We start from the raw sequence: 23,593 nt of genomic DNA on the forward strand, positions 1-23,593 counted from the left end.
CAAAAAAGTTAATCATTACTTAAAATAATAATAGTAATAGTAAAAATAAAGTAGAGCTCTTCTACCTGAAGCAGGGGTGGTAGGTCTGAAACCCTAAATACTTGCCCCATCCTTTCTGTAACCCACAGTTCTTCAGGACACAGTTTACATTGCACAGAACCACAGAGAAGACCCAGAGCTCTAGTTAGAGAAGGTGTACAAGCAACAAACCTACCCTGTCTGAAGTCGCAATTAATGATTGTGTTCTAAATTATGCTGATCTAAGTGCTAATGAAATCTGTTAAAGCTCAACGAAAATCAAAACCAGTTTGAATAATAAGCATCCCTTTATTTGCTGACATCATTACAAAAACCGATTACATTAGCAACAAAAAGTGTTTTCTTGAGTTGAAGTCAGAGGCAGTTGCTCCCCAAAATGTTAAGTAAAACAGTGTACAACATCAGTATTAAAATGTTAAATTTTACATTGTCTTTACCACTTTTGATCTTCTGAACAATTTTATTGAGCAAAATAAGATAAAAGATTACATGTTTATTTTATTTTCAGGAATGTAAAGGTCTAATTATTCAAACAGTTTTTATTATAAAACTAAACTCTGAAGGTGTCTACAGAGTTGGCTTTTTTTTCTCTCTCTTTAAATCAGTAGTCGAACAAGGATTAGAAAAGACAAAACTCTGTTCAGTGTTTCTGACAAAGTAGAAAGGGTGAAAACATAAATAAGGCTTTAATTTGGCAAAATATAATACAATGCCTTCTGTTATCCTTGAATGAACAGTTCCCCAATTACTTCACTCTGTAAAAGATCAGAAAGAAACAAATTCATTTTAAAACAAAGAAACAAAAGGCAATCAGAAGACATCTGTCAAATACCAAAAGCACACATGCCACTTGATCTAGCATGGCCTTTCAACTACGATCAGAACAATTAATACTAATGGTAATCAAAAATAGAGAAAAATCTCAGGATTCAGAAGGAGCTTTTAGGTGGATTTTTAAATATGTGAACCAAAATCTCAGACCAAACTGAGAATAATACAGGGATTTAAAAATCCTATTTAGAAAACATTTAAGAGAACAACACTGGGAATGCATTTGTGTCACTGTTCTACTCAAGAGACTGTAAAGCTAACAAGGTGAGTGAGCAGCACTGGAAAGAAACCGAAATTTACAACTCTCCACCAGGGAATAAATAAGTTTCAGACAGAGGTTTTCTAAGGTCTTTTGAAGCTTTCCAAGTCAGATAAAATGACTAAAGAAATTAAACTTCAAAAGCCATTAAAGAGACTAAAAGGACTTAACTATGCAACATGTGAAGTCTGACTGGATCCTGGTTTGGAAAAAATAGCTAAAAAGATATTTCGGGTATAAGTGGGGACACAAATATGGGCTTTAAAATGGATGATATTATAGAGCTACTGTTTTGGTCTTTTTGGATGTGACAGTGATACTATGGATTTCTAAGAGAATGTCTTTGTTCTTAAGAGATGCATACTTAAGTGCTTAGGGGTAAAATGTCATATTATCTGAAAGTTACTTTCAAATGTGTTGACATCAACAAAATATGTATACACAAATAAAGAGATGAAGTAGCTGAAGGGTGTCAGTGTTAAATATCTTTTCAACTTTTCATTAAGTGTGAAAATTTTCAAAATTAAAAAGTTGAGGGGAAAAGAAGCAATTAGAAAGTTAAAAAGCAAAGTTATCACTGGCTATCATGTTCTCTAATTAAAACAAGATTAACAGCTGATCAGAAAGTCTACATAGCCCACTGGTACATTAAACTAAGAAGTGCTGTGTAAACACATTACAGAAAATGAAAACCTGATCCATATGACAGTCAAGTGTAAAGTGTAGAAATAAAAGTTAGTTTTTGTCTGAAACATTAACTCTTACACTCCAACAGCACCAAAAAAGAACTTTTTCCTTTCAGAAACAAGAGAAAACTGTATCATGAAAGAATCTATTTGTTAAAGGGAGTAAGGAGGACACATATATACAAAACACATACACAAAATTTCACCTCAGTTTTTCCTGGATAACATCAAGAGCCTCTCCAATTCAATATTGACAAACCAAACTACGAACTTTAGGAAAAAGCCAGAACTGAAAGAAGAAACTATAAGAAGCTGGCAACAGAGGATTAGACAGAATGAGGAGAAAAGAAAGCAGTGACAAGGATCAGAGCACACAGTGCTTGAATTAGGGAGAAGAAAAGTACAGATTAAGACCACAGGGCCTAGGCCCAGACTACCTTAATCTAAATCCCAGCTCACCCAGTTACTAGCTGTGTGACTTTGGGCAACTTAAAGAACTTCTTTGGGTCTGTTGTAAAATGCGGATAAAAAAATAAGTAATAATATTAATAATAATCATCATCATCATCATCATCCCTACCTATCTACCGCACTGGGTTGTTGTGAAAATTTAAATGAATGACCATATGTTAGAAGCATGTTCATTCTTAGAGGCACATTCATGAAGTGTCAGCTGTTAAAATCATCAGCCTCCTTCCACATGATTCCACAAACAGGTTCCAAGGTAAAGGATCCTGGGTGTTATAGTCTGAATGTTTGTGTCCCCTCCGTCCCCCGAAATTTCTATGTTGAGATTCTAACCCCCATGTAATGGTATTTGGAAGTGGGGCCTTCAGGAGATTCCACTGTCATGAATGGGATTAGTGCCCTTTTAAAAAGGACCCCAGAAAGCTCCCTTGCCCCTTTTGCCATGTGAGGACACAGCAAGAAGATGGCCATCTTTAAACCAGGAAGTGGGTCTCACTTGACAGAACCTACCGGTGCCTTCATCTTAGACTCCCCAGCCTCCAGAACTGTGAAAAATAAATGTCTGCTGCTTAAGCCACCCAGTGTATGGGGTTTTTGTTATAGCAGCCCAAACAGACTAAGACACGGGGTGATAAAGTTTTCTGATATAGTCGGACATACATTTGGAACACTTAGAAGCCAGGCAGATATGAAACACAAGAAAAAGTAGATATCTGGAAACAAAAAAGTATACTACAAAATACTAGTGTTAACGGTCCAAAGCTACAAAAAAAATTACCTTAATTAAAAGGGGGGTGGGCGGATGACAGCCTTCTGCTTGGGGAGGTGGCAGGGGTGGGGAGAGAAGGATAGCAGATGAGCAAGGAAGACTTCCAGAAGAAAAGAAGGGTTAATGTTTTACAAATTAAGGGCACAAGACAAATGCCCCTACAACTCAAAGAAAGGCTAAGTTCTGTGTATTAGGATTTTGAAAACTAAATTACTGTACATCATCTCTCTCATTTTTGTCTTTTAAGAATAGCTTTTCTCGTACTGAAAATGTACAGCATTATCTTAAACAATTCATATGTACTTGTAGTATATATACTAAAAAGAAGTAAGATTCCTAGTGGGAAGGTAAATTGGTGCAGCCACTACGGAAAACAGTATGGAGGTTCTTCAAAAAACTAAATATAGAGCTACCATATGACCCAGCAATCCCACTCCTGGTCATACAGCTGAAGAAAACTCTAATTAAGAACGATACATGCACCCCAATGTTCATAGCAGCACTATTTACAAGAGCCAAGACATGGAAGCAACCTAAGTGTCCATCAACAAGAAGACGTAGTACATACATACAATGGAATATTACTTGGCCATAAAAAAGAATGAAATAATGTCATTTGCAGCAACATGGCTTCAACTAGAGATTATCATACTAAGTGAAGTAAGTCAGAAAGAGAAAGACAAATACCATATGATATCACTTGTATGTGGAATCTACAATATAACACAAATGAATTTATTTACAAAGCAGAAACAGACTCACAGACATAGAAAATAAACATGGTTATCAAAGGGGAAAGGGGGTTGGGGGAGGGATAAACTGGGAGTCTGAGATTAGCAGATACAAACTACTATATATAAAACAAGATAAACAACAAGGTTCTACTGTATAGCACAGGGAACCTTATTCAATAAGGTTCAATATTCAATATATTGAATATTCAATATCTTGTAATAAACTATATAGAAAAGAATATGAAAAAGAATATATATATATATATGTATATGTGTATAACTAAATCACTTTGCTGTACACCAGAAACTAAAACAACATTGTAAATTAACTATGCTTCAATTAAAAAACAAAAAGAAACAGTAATAACGTATACCTAAATAAAGCAGGGAAGGAAAAAAAGGTTCCTGACATCAGACATTAACCTATAAATTCTGATGATTAAGAAATCTGTATTTCCAATTTAATTATCTGATAGTAATTTTAAAAGAGTTGACAAGAGGGAGAATACACTGAGCAAAAATGATGGCTGAAGTTAAAAACCTGAGGGTAACACAAACATTTAAAGGGCATAAAGAAGAGCTGTGGGAACCAAGAGATCCCTAAGGCGGGGTTATCACTGTCAATGCTGGGTAGAACCTATGCAAGGAGAGAGTTCTCAATTGCTGGTGGACCTCTAGCTTCATACAATCCATCTATCCTTCACGATACACTGATGACCACTCAACCGCCCTTTCACTTGCCAAATTTGAAATTAAGTTCATCAGCTAACAAAAGAATGCTGAGTTATCTATCACTTAGGTGAGCTGCCTGCTAAACAACAGTTCAGTTTTAGCTGTGTTGCCAGGGTATATGTATTTCTTTTAACAAATTGCACACTACAATTTTATAAATTAGGAAGAAAAACATCTGGAAAAATAAAAGTGTTACTACCAATGATCAGTGTAAGTCTCAAATTTAATATGATTAAGGCAAATGTGGAAACAGGCAAGCAAAAATGGTTCAGACCACATGTTTGGGAAGAAAAAGAAAATACTGAAGAACACTTTTGAGATGCTGGAGAGATACTACTGACAAGGTCTAAAGGCAAAGGGTAACAGGCCATCTTATAATTTTTTAGGTTCTCAGAAGCGAAACCCTTCCCTTAGAAAACAGAGGCCTAAGGACTGACCTCACCATATTTAGAATAATTCACAACTATTTTCAGTATCTTTTATGCAAAAGACGATCCTGTATTAGCTCTAGCAATTAGGAAATCATTAATGAATGACCTCAGCAAAAACGGTTTCAACGGAATGGCAGAAAGAGAAGCCATTCTAAGGAGATGGAGTAGTTAGTAGCAAGAGACTGACAATAGTTTCTTCTTTTAAGAATCTTTGTTAAACAGTGAAGTAAAAAAATTAGGGTGGTAACCTAAAGAAAGTACAAAGTTAAAATAATATATTTGAGCATTTTTCAAGACTGAACAGAAGCAGTGAGTGGAGAGAAGAGAACAGGACTGAAGATGTGGGAAGGAAAGTTGCCCTGGGAAGCAGGAAACGAGGTTATTTTCTAATTTGGGGAAGGTTGGTAAGGTGGCAGAAATTTAACTCTAGGTAACTGAGAGGTCAGCTTACCAAGGATAAAAGATTAAGGTATAATTCTTTTTGCTGACAGGTTATAAGAATGAGTTGGGTTTATTTGAAAAGTCTTCTTAGAGGTAACTGACCTGAAACAGCATTTTAAAGGAGAGCGTATGCTAAGACAGGCCAGAGGACAATCGTTCTATAAAAGTGAGACAGAATGCCCCTGTAATCAAGATGGAGGTCCATCCCAACTTTTCCAGAGCACCTAACCTGTCCCGAGGCCTTTGTATAACCTAAGAGTCTTAAGTTTGGGTTCTGAAAGGGACGATTCAGTGATGAGTTGCCCCCTGGCATTGCACAGGCCACCCTACTCATGCCCAGGACACCACGATTATTATAGAACAAACAGCTTCAAAAGAAGAATATCTAAAGTATTCAGTGCATATCAGAACACCCTAATTACCCAAGGCACTGTGACTTAAGTCATTCTTAAAACAGGTAGAACCCAGGAATCAAATCAATCAACATGCATTTCCAGGTAATATGGGCAATAAAATTTTATAGCTTGGTTTGTTTATCTTCAGTTAAGACTCTCACTTCAGGAGTTAAAAAATGGATTTCTTTGATTACCCACAGCAAACGTAAATAAAATCCAGCTTCCAATGTAAATAAACTGTGATGACTTGATTTTCAGTTCAGTATCTTACCTCAGTAAAAACATTATAGTCACTTTATTTTACCAAGTCATTAAAAAAAAAAGAAATCACACAGATATTTTACCAGAACTAAGATCAGGATAAACTAAAGAAACAGTTGCAGACACTATGGCAATGAACAAAACCTAGATAAACAAGTTATGAGTCTGTTCTGTAAAAAGGTCAAAAGAGGCAAAGAAAAAGGGTTTTTACATGAAAACACTAATTCGAAAAGATACATTCACTGCAGCATTATTCACAATACTCAAGATATGGAAACAACCTAAGTGTCCACCAATGAATGAACGGATAGAGAAGATGTGGTATGTATGTGTACAAACACACACACACACACACACACACACACACACACACACACAGTGAAATACTACTTGGCCATAAAAAAGAAGGAAATCCTGCCATTTGCAACAACATGGTTAGAACTTGGAGGTATGATGCTAAGTAAAATAAGTCAGATGGAGAAAGACAATATGATTTCACTCATATGTGGAATCTAAAAAAACAAAACAAACAAACAAAACAAAAACAAACTCATAAAAGAGAACAGCTTAGTAGTTACCAGAGGGGAAGGGAGTTGGAGGGTGGAAAAAATGGGAAAAGGAAGTCAATTGTATGGTTATAGATGGTAACTAGTCTTGTGGTGGTGATCATCTTGCAGTGTACACATGTATAATGCTATACTCATGAAACTTACATATTAAAAAAAAAAAAAAAAAAGATAAGATGTGTTTTTTTCTCCTCGAAGCTACAAGACCAAAAAATATGTACAAGATAGAAATAAAACTCCAAGAAAGCTATAAAGCTGTCATTTGGAGGTTTTGAGAGAGATAAAGAGGGAATATTTCCACTAGGGTAACAAGAGTTCCTATATTTAAAGTAAATACACACTATACATACATTTACACACACACTATGTCAATTATCTATAGACAGACAGTAATACTTCAGTTATTCTTACCTAATACCTGATAGTGTTCTTTCTCCTTTGTGAGCTGTTGGTTTACTGCCTGAAGTAACTGCTGTAACTGTGTTACAGTCTGATTTAGACTTACAGACATTGTCTCCTTCTCAGAAGACTCCTAAAAAGAAGACGGAAGAGATGAAAAACTCTGAGCACAAGAAAAAGGCATTTGCAACCAAAATCGAAAATATTTTATTGTTGTTTTAAACACAAACATAAAAAAAATCTGAAAGATGATATGAAAATTGACAATAAAAACCACATAGACCAATAGTGTTTGCTACCTAGTGGTGCAAATTAGTTTGCACCAAAGAAAGTTATGTTATAAATGTTGTCACTAGGTTACAAAGGGAAAAATCTAGAATCGATGAATATCCGATATAAATCCAATTCTCCTTTCAGAAAGAAAACTGCAAGGAACCAAAGGAGAGTACATTCATAACAACAGAAAAATAACAGTTAACATATATTGAGCTCTTACTAAACTTGAGGCACTCTTTTAAGTGTTACCCACTATTCTAAGTGTTTTATATAGTAATTCATTTATTCCCTTCAACAATCCTACAAGATAGGTACTATTATCATTGCCTTTTACAGATGGAGCAACTAAAGCACAGAGAGGATAAGAGTTTCCCCTAAGTCAGTCACACAGCTACTGAATAGTAGAACCAGGATTCAACACAAGCAGCAGAGTCTACATTCTTAAGCAGTACACCATAATACTTTCCACCACAAACCTAAACATTAACATAATAATATCTCACCAAGCTAAAGTGAAAACAAACATTAATAAGAACACTGCATTTCAGATAAGATACCTCAAAGAAAAAACAACCTTGAGTTAAGAATGCAACATAATTGATAGAAGTACATTAAAAAGGCATTTTTTCAAGGCAGAGATGGATCCTGTACATTTTTTATCCTTCACATAATTTACAAGGTAATTAGCCCAGAGATTTGGAGCTAAAGAAAATGCATACCGTTTCTGGGGAAACATCACTATTCTCAATAACAGTAGTGTCTCCAGCAGCTTTTACTATTTTTGACTGGATAAGATCCAGTGACTGTTGAGCCTGTGAGGAAAGCAATATGGAGCCTCTGAATAATACAACTGATAAATAAATATATACAAGAAAAAAAATGAGTGATTTTCTTACACTCATTATATTTTGTACAAAACTAAGGCTCTTCTCAAAATACAACGTAAAGCCAACCTTTCCAGTTTTTTCCCCCAAATCAAATAGCTTTCTCCCCCACCAGATTATAAAAACACATGCTCACCATTTTAAAGTTCAAACAATGCAGAAAATGTATAAAGAAATTAAAAGCAGAAATAACCACAGTGACATTTAGGTTAACATTAGTCTAGATCAGAGGTCAGCCAAATCTAGCCACACACAGCCTGTTTTTGTAGAGCTCACAAGCTAAGAATGGTTTTTACATTTTTAAAGAGTCGTGCTCGACAAAAAAAACAGAGTATATGAAAGAAATTATAGGTGGCCCACAAATCCTAAAACAGTTTGTGAGTTTGCTGACTCCTAGTCTAGATCCCTCTTTAGTGCGTATATGTCCTAACAGAAAATTGGTAGAAAATGTTCTATAAATGGGCTTTTAACATACATGCTGTTTGACGAAGCATTTTATCTTTTTACATGTCAATAAATATTTATGTGCATTTCCAATTAAGAGTTGCACAGTATTTCTATTACATAGATATGGTGCAGTTCACTTTCAACTACTGTTGCCATTTTATGCCAAATAACATGGCATATCCATATCTCTGAGTACCTGTTTGATATCCTTAAAGTACCTTCTGAGAAAATAAATTGCTAGGCTAAAACTGCAAGTTTTATATGTTTTCCAGTGATCAAACATTCACGTTATCAAAATATAAATTAGATTGCTCAACCTTGACAATGTATCATATATCTAAGTCAGAGCTCTGAAACTTTTTTTAAATAATTCACATTCTTAATTTATTTTCATTCACAAAATAGCCCTTGTAAATGCCATTTTATAGAAGATAAACTTGAGACTTGCAAAGATCAAATAATTGCCCCATGGTCACACAGCTCAGAAGTGGTAGCAGTAGGATTCAAACCTAATGAAACTTTTTAAGTTCACATTTTATCTACTGGTGACAACATCAAAGTAATCTGAAGCAACTCCAGATTCCTAGACTTTTGCATAACAATTATGATATAATCATACAGAACCAACAGAAATATTTCTTTCAACCTTTAAAAAAGTGGCGAATTTAATTGTTTTGCTAATGACTAGATCTCTTATAAACACAATCTTAGCTCTAAAGCAGCTCTGATAAAAGCATTTATGAATTACACTATTAAATATCTCAAAACAGAATTACAAATAACTTGTCAACCTAACGCAAAGAATAAAAAATGTAATCCTAAAAATCACCCATCTACATATGAGATTAAGAAAAACATATTTCTACAAAGAAATAAAGGGACGAATTTCTGAAACATCAAAGGTCTATATTTCAGATTCATGAAGATCAAAAGAAACATACTTTGTGAATGGCTATATAAGCAAATCCCAATAAAAATATATAGATGTAACCAATTTTAAAAGAGTCACATCAATTGAATTCAAAATTTAATATACACTTTATAAAGCAATTAATTATATAAATATGATGAAATGAAGAAGCGAATTAAGAACGGAAAAACAAGCCAAAAAGTCTAGTTCCAAATATGTAACTGTATAACAAACAGCTTAAATTTATAAACAAATTAATGTAATGATGCAAAAGAATGAATCCAGGGTTAGCAGTATGTCTACTTAAGGTTCAAGGTACAACATAATATGATGATGTGGCATCTTCAGGACAAGCAGTGTCTTACCTTATGCAAGTCACCAGCTACCTTCTGTCTTTCACTTTGTTCAGTTCTAAGTTTTGCAAGTGTTTCATTTAACTGTTTCTTTAACTGTAAAAATACAGGAACACCACAATTAACTTAATTCACATCCTTCTTTGATTCCTTCTTTGATTATGCTGAGACCTCTAGGACTGAAGAATGAATGAGAAAGAATGGGATCGCTAACAGTTATTATGCACAGTGGATTAGCCAATATGCTGCACCAGATGTACAGAAAAGCTAAGAAGTGGAGGTTCCAATCTGTAAAGCTAAACATAAGAAAAGCTACAGAAACGAACTAGAGTTTAGAGTAGAAAACTGCAAATGTAAAAACAAAACCATCAAATTCCAGTAGATTACTTTTTTTAAAGTATTACTATTCACTATTCATAGGGCAGTTCATTCACATTTATTTCAAATTAAAAGGCAAGTCATAAGAAATTTTACTAGTTTTTAAATGTTTAAAGGCTTTCTTAACCTATACAGTTCAGTTAAGAAGAATCAATTGTGTGATATTTAAAAAAAAACATTGAACAGAAGATTATAAATCCAGTAAAATGAAATCTTCAAAAATAATATCACTCATCCTTTTAAGACGTCACTAGAAAGATGAGTGCAAGACCACACTGGCCTAACTATACCAACATGTCTTAATATATACATCTCAACCAACTTGTTGAAACAGTTATAAAGCTCTATTAAACTCTAGAGCTAATACGTAATGACTCTTCTCTTAGTAACTATTCTGATTACGTAAGAATGAGGGAAATGGACTCACTGACAAAAGATAACTTTTTCTTATTAAACTCATCAAGTTAATTATGTCTCTCACCCACCGGCACAGCATTCCAAACAGTTCTGGAAACCCAAAAGGGGGAAATATAAGACACTGACATTTCAAACATGTAGAGAGAATTAGTGCAGGACATTCCACTTGGAAATTTTATTTTGGGAACTCTATTTATCCCAAATGCTTCAGTTCTTGCTCCTTTACTTAACTCTGATTTCACACATCAGAGAGGTTATTCCTTTGGCCCAGGAACACACAATGTATAAGCAAACAAAATTATTTTAATATATCTTAAAATGTGGCAACAGTTACCCTGAGCAAAGAGCAAACAGGAAGATTAAAATGAAGACTGCAAACTCAAGGCAAAAAAAATTTTAAATATCACTCAAAATGACCTCTTGACAGAAGTAAAGGGTCAAAATGTACAAAGAGAGCATCAGACTGAATGGAGACTCAACCATAATCCTGTGGGTTTGATGCTGCACTGGAGTCAGCCACCAAGCATCAAAGTTAAAAGTAAAATCTCCAAGAATTGTAGGTAGAAGTGGTTTTTTAAAAAACACATTACAGGATAAGCATATCACTTAAAGCTGTGGCATATCACAGTACCAATCTGTGCAATGTATAGCAAACGTATGCATAAAACCTTAATTGAATCATTCCCACACTGCAGTGGGAATGATTCAATTAAGGTAAAATAAAGGTAAATTTTATTTCAAAAATAGAAAGGGGCGCGCGCGCGTGTGTGTGTGTGTGTGTGTGTGTGTGTGTGTGTGTGTGTGTGTGTGTGTGTGTGTGTGTGTGTGTGTGTGTGTGTGTGTGTGTGTGTGTGTGTGTGTGTGTGTGTGTGTGTCTCTCTCTCTCTCTCTCTCTCTCTCTCTCTCCGGGTGGGGACTCTGTGTACATTTCATAGAGAGCTCTACTCTGAAAATTGATTCCCATAAATCACTGCTGTAACACTGCTTAACATGATTGAGTTAAGAAATTTTCTTTGGCACATACAGCAGTACTAAAAAGAAACTTCCAAACTTGGCAGCGTTAACTTATAGTAAGGAGAAAACTAACTTACTGCAATTGTACTAGAGTTCATTCAAGTACTTTTTAAAAATCTAATCATATTCTTAATTTTTAAAAGTCACAGATAGACATAATGATTACTGTTTCAAACATACAATAAGATAGTCATGTTTATCTAACAAACAAGCCTGTCTCAATCAGTGCAAATTTTCAGAAAATTTAAGAATGGGAATACAGGGTACTCTGTCTTTATACAACATTTAACTAACTTTGAGTCTGTAGTTTTCGGATTATTATGCTCTGAATGATACGATGATGATAAAGAATTCCACAAGCTTTTTGTTATCTATAATGTGTAGAAAGGCCAGTTAAAATAAGAAGCTACATTGGATCGTTGCCCTTGAATGAAGAATATGTATCTCCCACCTTCAGTAATCTCCTTCTAGGTTAGAAAATAAGAGGCCCAGTTAACTATGGTAACTCTGAGAAGAGAATCTTTGCAACTCAGCCAATCTTTGTCTGTTTGTTTCATTTCTTTATTCACTGAAAATAATGCTGTTGAAGAAATTTGGTTTTATAAAACACAGAAAATTTTGAAAAAGAGTTGCAAGCCAAACATGCCATTGTTAGGAGCTAAGAAAAGAAGGATCATCTTAGGAATCAAGAAAAGACAGACCATCTTGAGTCATCAGAATATGAAGATTATCTTAAACTTACAAAAATGCCAAGTTAAAGGTGTTAGCAAGGAGAAAAAGTCTGGATGGTTTCTCCACATGTCAACACAAGTGTTTTCAGAGCCTACTTGATACCCCGTGGAGAACAAGCTTCTTACCAAATTTAGCTCTTCATTCTGTCTTACTGCTTCAGAATATGAATCATCAAGTTTTTTCTGCAATTCAGTCAACAGATCTTTCAGCTGCAATGAAGTTTAGAGTTTAAGATTGATTTCCTTATGATATCCCATGTTTGTATGCTACTTGGAAGCTCTGCCAGAAACAACTTACACTGAAATATTTTATCACTCTGTTATAAATTTAACTTAAATTGAGAAGCAAGGTTGAAAAAATTCTATTGTAAGTACCTCTCTGACTTCCGTAACATAGGTAGATCGTTCCATTTCTGCCTTCTCTAGCTCCATTTCCAAATGCTCTCGTTCTCTTCTCAGCTAGCAGTGCAACAAAGAAGGAAAAGTTAAGAGACATATTTAAGAGGCTTCCCTACAATGAAAAGTTATGACACTTATGAATAGAAAACTATATGAATATAAAACTATACCATCTGAAACACTACCCAAGATATTCTTAAAGGCATAACAACCACATCATAAGACAAAAGAAATCTTAAAACACAGCTTGTAAGACAATCCTTAATGCTAAAAATGAGTCCATAGGTTACAAGTCAAATGGTGAGATAACATACATTTTCAATATCTTTATTTTCTCTTCTTAATCGCTCTAGCTCTTGCTCCGAAGATGTGAATGACAACTGCATCTGAAATGTGAAATAATTATATGACCAAGTTAAACCACCAGGGATACAGAGGCTTTTCTATCTTGTAGAATTTTAATCAATTAGACACTTCAGAGGTTTTTTTTAAATGTATCTCACTTAAAGCCATAACTGAATTTTAAAAGATCTTAAAAATTAGAGTATCACATTTAACTTGATTTAAACTATGGTCAAAACCTACCCCATTTGCATGGTATTATATTAGGTCCAGTTAATTGTTAATTAACTGTAATTAACAATAATCAGCTGTACTTAATCCCCAAATGCATTAATATAGAATACCATCAGCAACCCTGGATTCTGCACAGGTCAGCCCAGGAAAACAAGTGAGCAAGAGATGGCACTCTTTACCACACCCAAGTACTACTACGCCATTCTATATGAGCATCCAAGATACCAGATTCTGGTATCTGTGGAGACTCCTGGAACTAATTCCTTGATGGATATGGAGGGACAACTGTAAACAGAAGAAAAACTAAGACTACGTAATAATATTCAAGTCCCATGAACAGAAGAAGGACTTACTTTTTCTTGAATACTATATCATGAGTCACATATCTGTGTTTTAAAACTTATTGTGAACACCAAATTCTTTGCCTATGTTATCACATTGTGGTTCTTTAACTTCCAAAGCACTCTGCATTCTGTATCATTACTCTTTAGTCGTACTCTAAATCAGTGAGTCTCCAGCGTCACTGGGCATCAGAATCATTTGGGGGGCTCTTTACAACACAGGCTGCTGGCCGCACAGCTTCACATTCAGTAGGCCTTGGGGGCCCCAAACAATGTGCGTCTCTAACAGGTTCCCACGTGACGCTGACGCTGCGACGCTGACGCTGCTAGTCCAGGGCCCGCACCGTGAGAACCAGTACTCTTTTTTTTTTAAAATCGTTCACACATCCCTTTTATTTTTTTTTCCCCTAAGCTCTTCTTTTTTAAATACCTGTTTAATAGTCTTTTGTGATTCATCGACCTTAACTTTCCATTTATTCTCTTCTTGCTCCACACTTCTCTGTAGTTTCTGTAAAATTCCTTCCTATAAAAAAAAGTATAGTTGTTCTGAAAAATTCATGTTCTAAAACCAAGATAAACTATTTAAGCAACTAAGTAATGTTAATAATTATTTTAAAATGTAGTTTAAAAATCATTTCCTACTGTTTCTGCAAGGACGGATTTGTATTTTTCACACTCTAGCTGTAACAATGTGTGCATTTCATCAGCTTCTTTCAACTTGTGCTCTAAAACCTGCAAACAATAAAATAAAGAAAAATTCTCTAGTTTAGTTTTACTAGAAAGTTTTGTGCTTCAAATTTGTTTCAGTACTTAATGGTATATTATACAAATGGTTTCTGTTTTATTATTAATCACTACATTTCAACCTTCTTAAGTAACAATGAAGTTCAATTACCTTTTTGGTCATTTGATTTTCCTAATAAAACTCCTAGAGTTTGTTTAATACAAAATATATCACAAATTTTGTAATAAATAGGCTTGTCACTCTTTAGTGAGACAGTAAAATCAAAGCAGATCCACATGTGAAGTAAGGTCACAATGCCATGGGAAAGAGGGTTTTATTCATGCCACTTGAGAGACAAAAAAAGTTAATCTCCCAAATTTCAGTAGTCAAGGATAAAAATACATCTAGGCTCTGAACACTCCTAAGTAATGTATTTGGGGATACATTAGCAAACCAGTCAGTTTCTACCTATCAACTGATCTTTACTTTCTAAACCCAAGCTAAAAAGAGAGCAAGAGACAGTTAAATATTCAGTTTTAGAAATGACTAAGATAACAGAGTTAAAGGAACAAGAAACATCAGCTTTGTACACAAATCAAACACAAGGAAGACTTAATAGCTTTTCCACCAAAATGTACACAAAATGAAACCACCTTCCTATACTTTCTGAAAAGATCACTATTCTACTCATAATATAGCCTTTATCTTTCCCAAGCTTATGAAGAAAAATTCTGATTTACTTCTTTTTTCTATGTTTCTTTAAAATATAAATACTTCACTTCATGAACTAACCTTAACCTCTTCTGAACCTGAAGTTCCAGCCACACATTCTTTTGCCCTCTTTTCAAATCCATGCAACCATTCACTATAACTCTGTGGAGAAGAAAAGTCAAAACAACCAATTTCAAAAAATACCTAAACGAAATAAATAAAGTATTTTAAATAACCAAATTAGAAGATAATAAAAGAAGTCTATATAGACAAACACCATCCCTCTGGAAATTTCAAAGAAGAATAGAATTGTTACATAAGTTGTACGTGACCCAGCCTTGAAAATAAACACTAAAAATATGCCTATGTACTACCACAAAATCAAATCTAAATTTGTTTACCCTGTCCTAGGATATGTGCAACTGAATTCTGGACATACAGGTAGAAGATCTGGGCTCAAACCAGCCTCTACCACTTACTAGTGCTAGGACTAATAGATTCAATATTTAAGATAGAGAAAGCCTAGAATGAATAATTTTTCAAAACTTTTTTTCAGGTGAACCAGTTCTCAAAAACTGAGTTCATAAACTAAAAGTTCAATTGAGATACTCTAGTCAGAAGATTTCAGATTCTGTGAAGGTGCTCCAGGGATTGTGAAAATACTTCAAAATAAATATGTATTATGAAGCATTTTTTAAATCATGAGAAATAAGAATACACAAACATTTGTGTGTTTAAAACCAACAAAAACTCTATTTGTACTGAAAGGTCAGCTGATGCAAACGCAAGGCATTATAGTTTTAGTTATTATTCCAAATTTCAGAAAAAAATATCCTAGATTTTTGATGCTTCTTGTCTGAATTTTAAACTCTGATAAAGAGTATTTGTTAGATACTTTAAAGCAAATTTCCTCTTATTCCTCTTTTAAGTCTTCGGTTTACTTTAATTCAAGACAAAAAGAACACACATGAAATTTCTATTAAATGCTCTAATTAAAAGTTTTACTTATGTGGCTGAATCAGGATTCTCTATACTCCATCAAATAAAAACAAAGAAAACTGGATGCTGAGATCACCCTGTAGTACAACACCCCGTAGTACATATTAGTCAAAAAAGCCTCTTCATTTAAAAACAAAATTACATTCTCACATCATAAATTTGAATGATGACAAAATGATACTATTAAAATCCTACTTAGCTTCAAATACTGGGATTCAATATAAATTAAATCCAGATTTAGATGCTTAAAGTATGTAAGCCTCTCTTCAATCCAGGTCATATAGTTTAGATCACTCCTCTGCTGATTTTCTTAGTAAAATAGCAATAGAAAACACTTTAAAAAAATTACTTCATGTATAAAAGCCCTTTTATATCTACTGACTATATTAACTTAATATTAAATTTAATTATTATTGCTTTATTATCTTAAGGTAAATAGTTTATTATCCATCATATCTCTAAAAATTTAAAATGCTAGACCCTAGGTAGCACACAGAAAGCTTAATATATTTCTTAAATACAGACTACATGCAGAAGTATTCAACTTTTAACAAGTGGATGAACAAAAGCCAAATATCATCATTCATGTCTAATGGTGATTTATAAATATTTATAGTGTCAGAAATGGTTTGGTGGTTGAAGGTGGGTAATATTGCTGTTAAGAATGAATTTGTTACATTAAAAAGAATTTTTAATTCTGGTGATCTTATACAATCTTTAAAGAAGAGAAATACAAATTATTAACTCTTTTGGCTCATAAAATACTGCCAAATAAATCCTCCAATTCTATTTCCACTAATAAAATATAAAGTAGGAATAAAGAAATAAAAACAGCTTATGGCCACAAAGGAAAAAATATGAAGTATATGAAGAGCAACCCTTTCTCCTAGGTTCAATGTAAGAACAGCACTAGAACTGACAATTTATTCATATTGCCCAGCACAGGTTATTTCATCAGCTCAACCCATATTTACTAAGCTGATCAAACCTGAATATATCCTCAACAGTTACAACAGAAACAAAAGAATTTTTGCTTCTTGTGCAAGTTAGACGCAGACGATATGTAGATAAAACCTACGAGAGCAAGCAGCTAACTCAGAGTGCACAAAGAACAGGCCATGACGTTTACTTACATCACACCGGGCACCCACAGCCCTCTCCTTGAGAAATATCCTGATTCCAAGTTTGGGGCAGGAAGTGTACACAATAAATCAGGAACTACTTGTCACACCACAAAGCAAAGAAGCTACCAAAGTTTAGCAGTCCTGTGTCAAAAGGATTTGGTAGCCAGCCTAAATAAGCTCCAACGGGCCAAAGAAGCAAAAGCAGACAAGATGCACCTCCTAATGGAAGTGCATAACACTGCCCATGAAGTAGTCTTGCCTCCACCCATCCTACCCCTGAAGTGTTGAGCCTGAATCTAATCAGGCCTCCACTGACTACCAATTTATGGGATACACAAGGAACAGAGGAACATACTGACATTACTGGGATGCAGTCAGCTAAATCCAGACTGGGAAACTACATATGAAACCACTACATTCAAAAAAAAAAAAAAAAAAAAAAAAAGGTGGGCAAGGGGGCGTGCTGACAAATAAAAGGGAACCCGTGGAATAAAGATGATCCAAAAGACGTCTTAAATCAATCACAGGTTGACCTTATTTGAGTCCTGACTAAAACAAACTACAATAAGTAGTCATTATTTCATTAAAATACATTATATGACAACTGAAAAAATCCAAATATTGACTAGATGTATGACATAAAGAATTTTTTAAAAATATAATAATAGTATTTTTTAAAGGAATCCTTATCTTTTAGAAATATTTACAGATGAAATGCTCTGATGTTTGACTTCCTTCAAAATAACGGAGGAAGTACAGGGCTAGAAGTAAAACAAGACCGTGCATCAATGCATGCGATATATTGGTAATGGCTGAAGTGAGATACTGTTTTACCCGGCTCATTACGCTACTCTCTCTGCTTCTGACTACACATACATACAACTTCCCACTAAAAGAAAAAAGTACCTATGCCACCATTTTAGAAAACTACATGCACACTCACTGGCTTTCTCTGCCCTCAAGTATTCACTGTATTAATTCTCTGAACGGAGGGAACTTTTCTCTCCCGTTTAAAACACATACAACCTCAAATAAAGCAAGTTGTTCTATATCATCTTTAAGACTTTTACTTGAAGAAGTTAACAGATGACCAAAATCTTAAGTTATGAAATAAAAATAGCCTGGTTCTTAGTATTAAATACATTTAAAAATAAAGTGTTCCTAAAACTAAGACGGAATCACTTAAAATTAAGTTCTATTTTGAATAAAGCCATTAAGAACATTACTGACTTATTAACCACTATTGACTTATGAAGAAATATTTCTTTCCCAAATATGATGTTTATGATCCTCTAAATAATATGTCTCACATGTAAATTTTATAGATTACAACAAAGTATCAACTGAAAAAACATAAATGTCTTTGAACCAAGTTATTGATTTTAACTACTTAAAACACCCTAGGTTAAAAATGAGAAAGACTGAGGGATCAGTGCACCCTAAAACCAAGTGCAGAGTGCAAATGCTGCTTATTCACAACTTCCTTGAATAATGATAAGGATGTCATGTTTTAAAAAATAATAAATTAATCTTACCAAATTAGAAGGTACAGACACCTTTGGAAATAATTTTTTGAGAACTTCTTTAGCTTCTAACTCAACAGCTTCCACATGCTGTTGTCTTTCCTAAAGCAGAAGAAGAACCAAATCAAACTTACAAGATTACAGAATTAAAAAAAAAAAAAAAAGCTACAGTCTTTTAAGCTCTAAGGGAAGAAAAAGACTTAATATTTTAAAAATTCTTATTACTGACAAATGTTCAAATTTCCCATTCTGAAATATCAAAATGCTTACATAAGAAAAAATCTGCAAAATCTCAAAAGCACCCTAAGTAACAATGTCCTATATTAATCAAACTAAGGCAATATCTGACAATATGGACATCTTCCTTGTCATCAAGTGATACCCCTCCAGGAACAATTCAAAAAACAAACACAAAAAAAACACAAAAAATACTTCCTACAGCTAAAACAAACTACATGCAAAAAATATGCATCTGGGTGACATAACTGAGGCTTATCAGGCTGGCAAATCTCTTTCCAAAAAATGCATCACTGATGGACCATGGAATTAAAATGGCAACTTTGATACTTCCAGTTTCAAGGTCAGGTGAAGCTATTTATGCTAAACAAAGGGGGGGAAAAAAAGAACCACCAAAATTTGACAGGTGTACATATGGGAAAAAGAGTAAAGAGAAAGAGGAAAAATCGATGGTGTACTACTTCACCAATGCTGTCAAGAAGACTAACTCTGGCATGTGTGTATGGACTCTGTCAGCTGTTAAATTTAAAGATAAGTATCACAAATGCATGTCTAGATTTGGTGATTTTAAATCCAAGTCTAATGGGTATCAATTATTAACTCAAAAGCATTGTTTGTCAAAATTAGGGTAATGATTTGATCACACGAAAAATAAAAATCGAATATTCAAACTATCTCTACAAGATTAAAAAACAAAAAAGACATATATAAAAATGCACATCTAAACCAAGCCAAGAAAATCATCTCAAAACACTGGTGAAGTTCAACAGGTGACAAGAAGGCAAGCAAGCTAGCAAGATCTCAACCCTATCTTCCCCCACCATTTAAATCGATCTTTCAAATCTATTATGGATTTAAGATGCACACGCTTCAATTTAAGAAAATCTAATAACATGAAAATCTAAAGTTACACAATAAGAAGCTAGAGATTAATCATATTGTGTACACACAAAAAGCTGTTACTTTATTCGGATTAATGGCAGGGTTTTAAAAATGGATGTTTTAATGGAGTATTTTCAATAACTCAGTAAAGTCCACTATTTTTCAGGGATACATCCACCTAACTGCATAAAATAAGGTACACTCATTTAAGGAAAATGATTAACTGCTAATTCAGAAACAATGAAGAGCTCATTTTTATCATCTGACCATAGAAGTGGTAGAGCAATCTCTAAAGAAAATCAGGAAAAGAGACACTGTGGAACAGAAACTTTTTTGAAAATTCCCCAAGGGAAAAAGAATCTAACTAAAGGAAATAGGTGTCTAACTTGTAACTAAGAAGCACAAAAATGTACTAGCAATTTTAGGTAAAAAGTTTTCATTTGACATAGTAGTTTGGTTGTGGATAGCAATTTCTATTCCACTTTAATATTGAAAACTGCATTATTATAATTTCCTTACTATCTTTACCTAAGTGTAACATGTGTGAAGTACCTTTCATGTGAACCTGTCATTAATAGTAGGTCCTCAAGAACATTTACTCCTTATAGCACAACCTGTAGTCAGGGGTCAATCAACATCATTTTATACCTATGCTATCTGAGGACTGTCTAAATGCCATTCAAATAGAGGAGTATAAAGTCTATGCTCTGTAGATCATCAGCCATGCAAGAAGCCATCATGCACTTGGTGATTAGTTCTGAAATACAGATAAATTCTTATATTCACCACCAAACACATGATGAAACAAATTCTAGCTTTCTTTTGGCATCATAATATATATGCAAGAATGCCTATGACAGGTGGCACATAACTTCTTGTAGGAATAGCATGACATTAAGAGTTTAGCACTTTCTAGATAACCAGCCTCATTAACAAAATAAAGCTAAAAGGTAGCTCTTAACAGTGAAAAACAAAGTTATAGAAACAATGAGAAACTATACAGAACCCCCACTGCTGACAGGGCTGACTGCAACCACTGACAATGAAACAATAATGTCCTACCTGGCCTAGATTTTTCTACTCTCTGGCCTAGATTTCTCTGGTCCCAATATCTGCCAGATATCTCAAATTAAGGTTTTAGTGAAAATTAGGGCCTGATGAGTAAGTATATAAGTAAATACAAATCCATTTACACTAAAGGAAATATAACTACAAACATGATTGATAAAAAAATTTATTAAAATTCTATTCTGCTTTTAAAAAAGTCCTTCAAATGTCACTAAGACTTACATTCAAAATTCAGCATATTACCTTAGCACACAAAATACTTACAGAATGCTGAATTGAATAACATAATGAACTTTAACCCATATATGAAATTCAGTAATTCTGCTCCACATTTATTCTTGGTAGGAATTTTCAAAGTGCTTGACCTGAACTGGCACATTTATTTCTCTCAATCTTTAAAAACAACTTCTCGATTACAATTCATTAGAAATCTTTAAATCCATGGAACAACTTGAACTCAGGGAGAATATCCTTAATTGTTTTTAAGACAGAGGGGGATATATGTTTCAGGAGCACTTTACATACTCTGGTCAAGAGGATTATCCCTTATATTAATATTCCATACTAAACATAAAATGTGCATCATTACTGTCCAGATACTTCAAAATCTAAAGTTTAATTTTAATTCCATCTCTTCTAAGGAAGCATCCCCAATAACACACCCAGAATTGATCCCATCCTTGTACTTCTGAAGACTTTTATCATTTTCCACCTTGTCTGAGTCATCTTGGTGTGCCTCAAAGAACCTTGGAGAGTCCACTGTGCATCACAGGTGCATTCTAGGTACTCAAATGTGTTTGTTAATTCAGTTAGATTTTTTTTTTGGCTCAGGGTTTTCACCAAGTTCTCTTAATCAACCCAAGAGATACACTCTGTCTAACAAGAGCTTACATGGGTAGCATAGGCTTCCTGAGACTCATCAGCTTAAAGCAGTAATCACCAAAGCTCAAACAATCAATTAATCACAACAAAACAGCATGCCCAAAATTAAAGCTTCAAGGAGTAGATGAAAAAAAGCAGAGATGACAGAGGTGATAAATGTGGATGATAAGGAGATTTTTATATTTAAATTGCAGTAAAATTAAATGCTTTAGTCTGATTTTAAGACAAGCTGCAGATTTTCTCTGTTCAGTGGATTGTTTCTAGGAGTTAGCATTACAACCTTGGAAGTCTTGTTCACTTTGTCCTGCAGCATTTTTTCAGTTGATGCCAATGCTTCCATTGCTTCCCAGTTTTTCTCCCGAAGGTCCTAATCATTTTTAGAAAGAATGATTTCAGTTTATCCATTATTGAAAGATTTTTGCTTTTTGCTTCATCAGTATTTTGCACTGCATTTAACTGCTGCTTACTGCAAAATTATTTCAATGGGAAAATATGTATATTAGCAAAAAAATAAAAAGCAATGTTTAGAAGTTTGAATGAGAAAATAAAGATGCCCACTTCCCATGTTTTAGTATACACACCAAATATGCCAGCTTTAAAGTAATTACTATGCACACATAACAAAGAAGAAAAAGCATTCAAAAGTAAACACAGAAACCAAGATTACAAATATAATTTCAGGTACATCGAATATTAGAGAATTAAGGACAGAACAAATACACAAGTATTACAAAAAGCTTTACGTGTGATTTTTAAACAGGACCCAATATCACTCATGGGACTTTCCACTGCAGCATAACAGTTTTTTCTCTAAATACGTTTTATTGATTTAACACATTTCAAGTCTACCTAGGAATGACATAGGAATTCACTGTATTTCTCTATCTTTCTTGGCATGGTCAAATGTGCATACCAAAAAGCAACCTGACAGGAACTGTATGAGCTACTTGATCAAGGCAAACGAGGAGGCTAGAAAGAGAAACAGAGGCCTTTGGAAACTGAGTTCTGAAAGATCTATTTTAACAGCATTTCATTAGCAAATACTAATAAGGACAATCTGCTATATTTCAGCCTTTCTTCAGATTTAGAAATCTAAACAGATTAAAAACAAAAACTAAAGCCAATAATCACCATCTACTGAATGCTTACTTATGTGCCCAACACTGTACTTGGCATGTCACATAAATTTTCATTTATCCTCATAACAACCCTAAGAGGTATTTATTCCCATTTTATAGATGGCAAAACCACAGCTCAGGTAGGTTAATAAATGTGACCAAGTGTACACAGCAAATGAGGGGGCAGAACTAGAATGGACTGACTTTGCAGTCTGCTGGCCTCCAGTGTCCTGGCTCTTTTCACACACTTCAGTGCCTCCAGCACTGCTGCTGCTGAGGCATTAGACTGGCATTACTATACCTTCCTTATCTCAGAATCCCGATAATAAAACACAGTTAAGATGGTAACAGTAATACTGGCAAATTCAGCTTAGGTTTTCTGGCCAAGCAATACTATTAGTAATGTTACACAAACACACAAAGGGCAATTCACATACCTAATTTTGACAAACTCAGAGGAGCAGGAACATGTCAACTTGTTAAATTAACAAATTAACGCAAACTTTGAAAAATTAGCTCTCATTAGAAAATACCCGCTTAGATTTCAATAACATTTCTGACCTTGCTCAAGTCTTAACAATGATACTT

General features: G+C 34.1%; 1 protein-coding gene across 10 annotated transcripts in view; it reads right to left on the minus strand.

The window, feature by feature from the left end:
* Positions 1-307: 307 nt before the first annotated feature.
* Positions 308-23,593, minus strand: part of KTN1 (kinectin 1) — a 119,337-nt gene continuing 96,051 nt past the window's right edge. The window contains exons 33-44 of one of the 10 annotated variants that reach the window (XM_082450323.1): positions 22,168-22,254; positions 18,831-18,920; positions 15,254-15,334; positions 14,380-14,469; positions 14,168-14,260; positions 13,135-13,206; positions 12,797-12,880; positions 12,548-12,631; positions 9,894-9,977; positions 8,007-8,099; positions 7,024-7,144; positions 308-794 (exon numbers count right to left, since the gene is read on the minus strand). In XM_082450323.1, coding sequence (XP_082306449.1) covers positions 790-794; positions 7,024-7,144; positions 8,007-8,099; positions 9,894-9,977; positions 12,548-12,631; positions 12,797-12,880; positions 13,135-13,206; positions 14,168-14,260; positions 14,380-14,469; positions 15,254-15,334; positions 18,831-18,920; positions 22,168-22,254 — 984 coding nt within the window. In that variant the 3' untranslated portion in view covers positions 308-789. The remainder of the gene's footprint in view (positions 795-7,023; positions 7,145-8,006; positions 8,100-9,893; positions 9,978-12,547; positions 12,632-12,796; positions 12,881-13,134; positions 13,207-14,167; positions 14,261-14,379; positions 14,470-15,253; positions 15,335-18,830; positions 18,921-22,167; positions 22,255-23,593) is intronic. The other 9 variants (XM_082450325.1, XM_082450328.1, XM_082450327.1 and 6 more) reach the window with 9 other exon arrangements.

This window comes from Balaenoptera physalus (assembly GCF_965194825.1).
Source record: "Balaenoptera physalus genome assembly, chromosome: 2".
Taxonomy (NCBI): domain Eukaryota; kingdom Metazoa; phylum Chordata; class Mammalia; order Artiodactyla; family Balaenopteridae; genus Balaenoptera; species Balaenoptera physalus.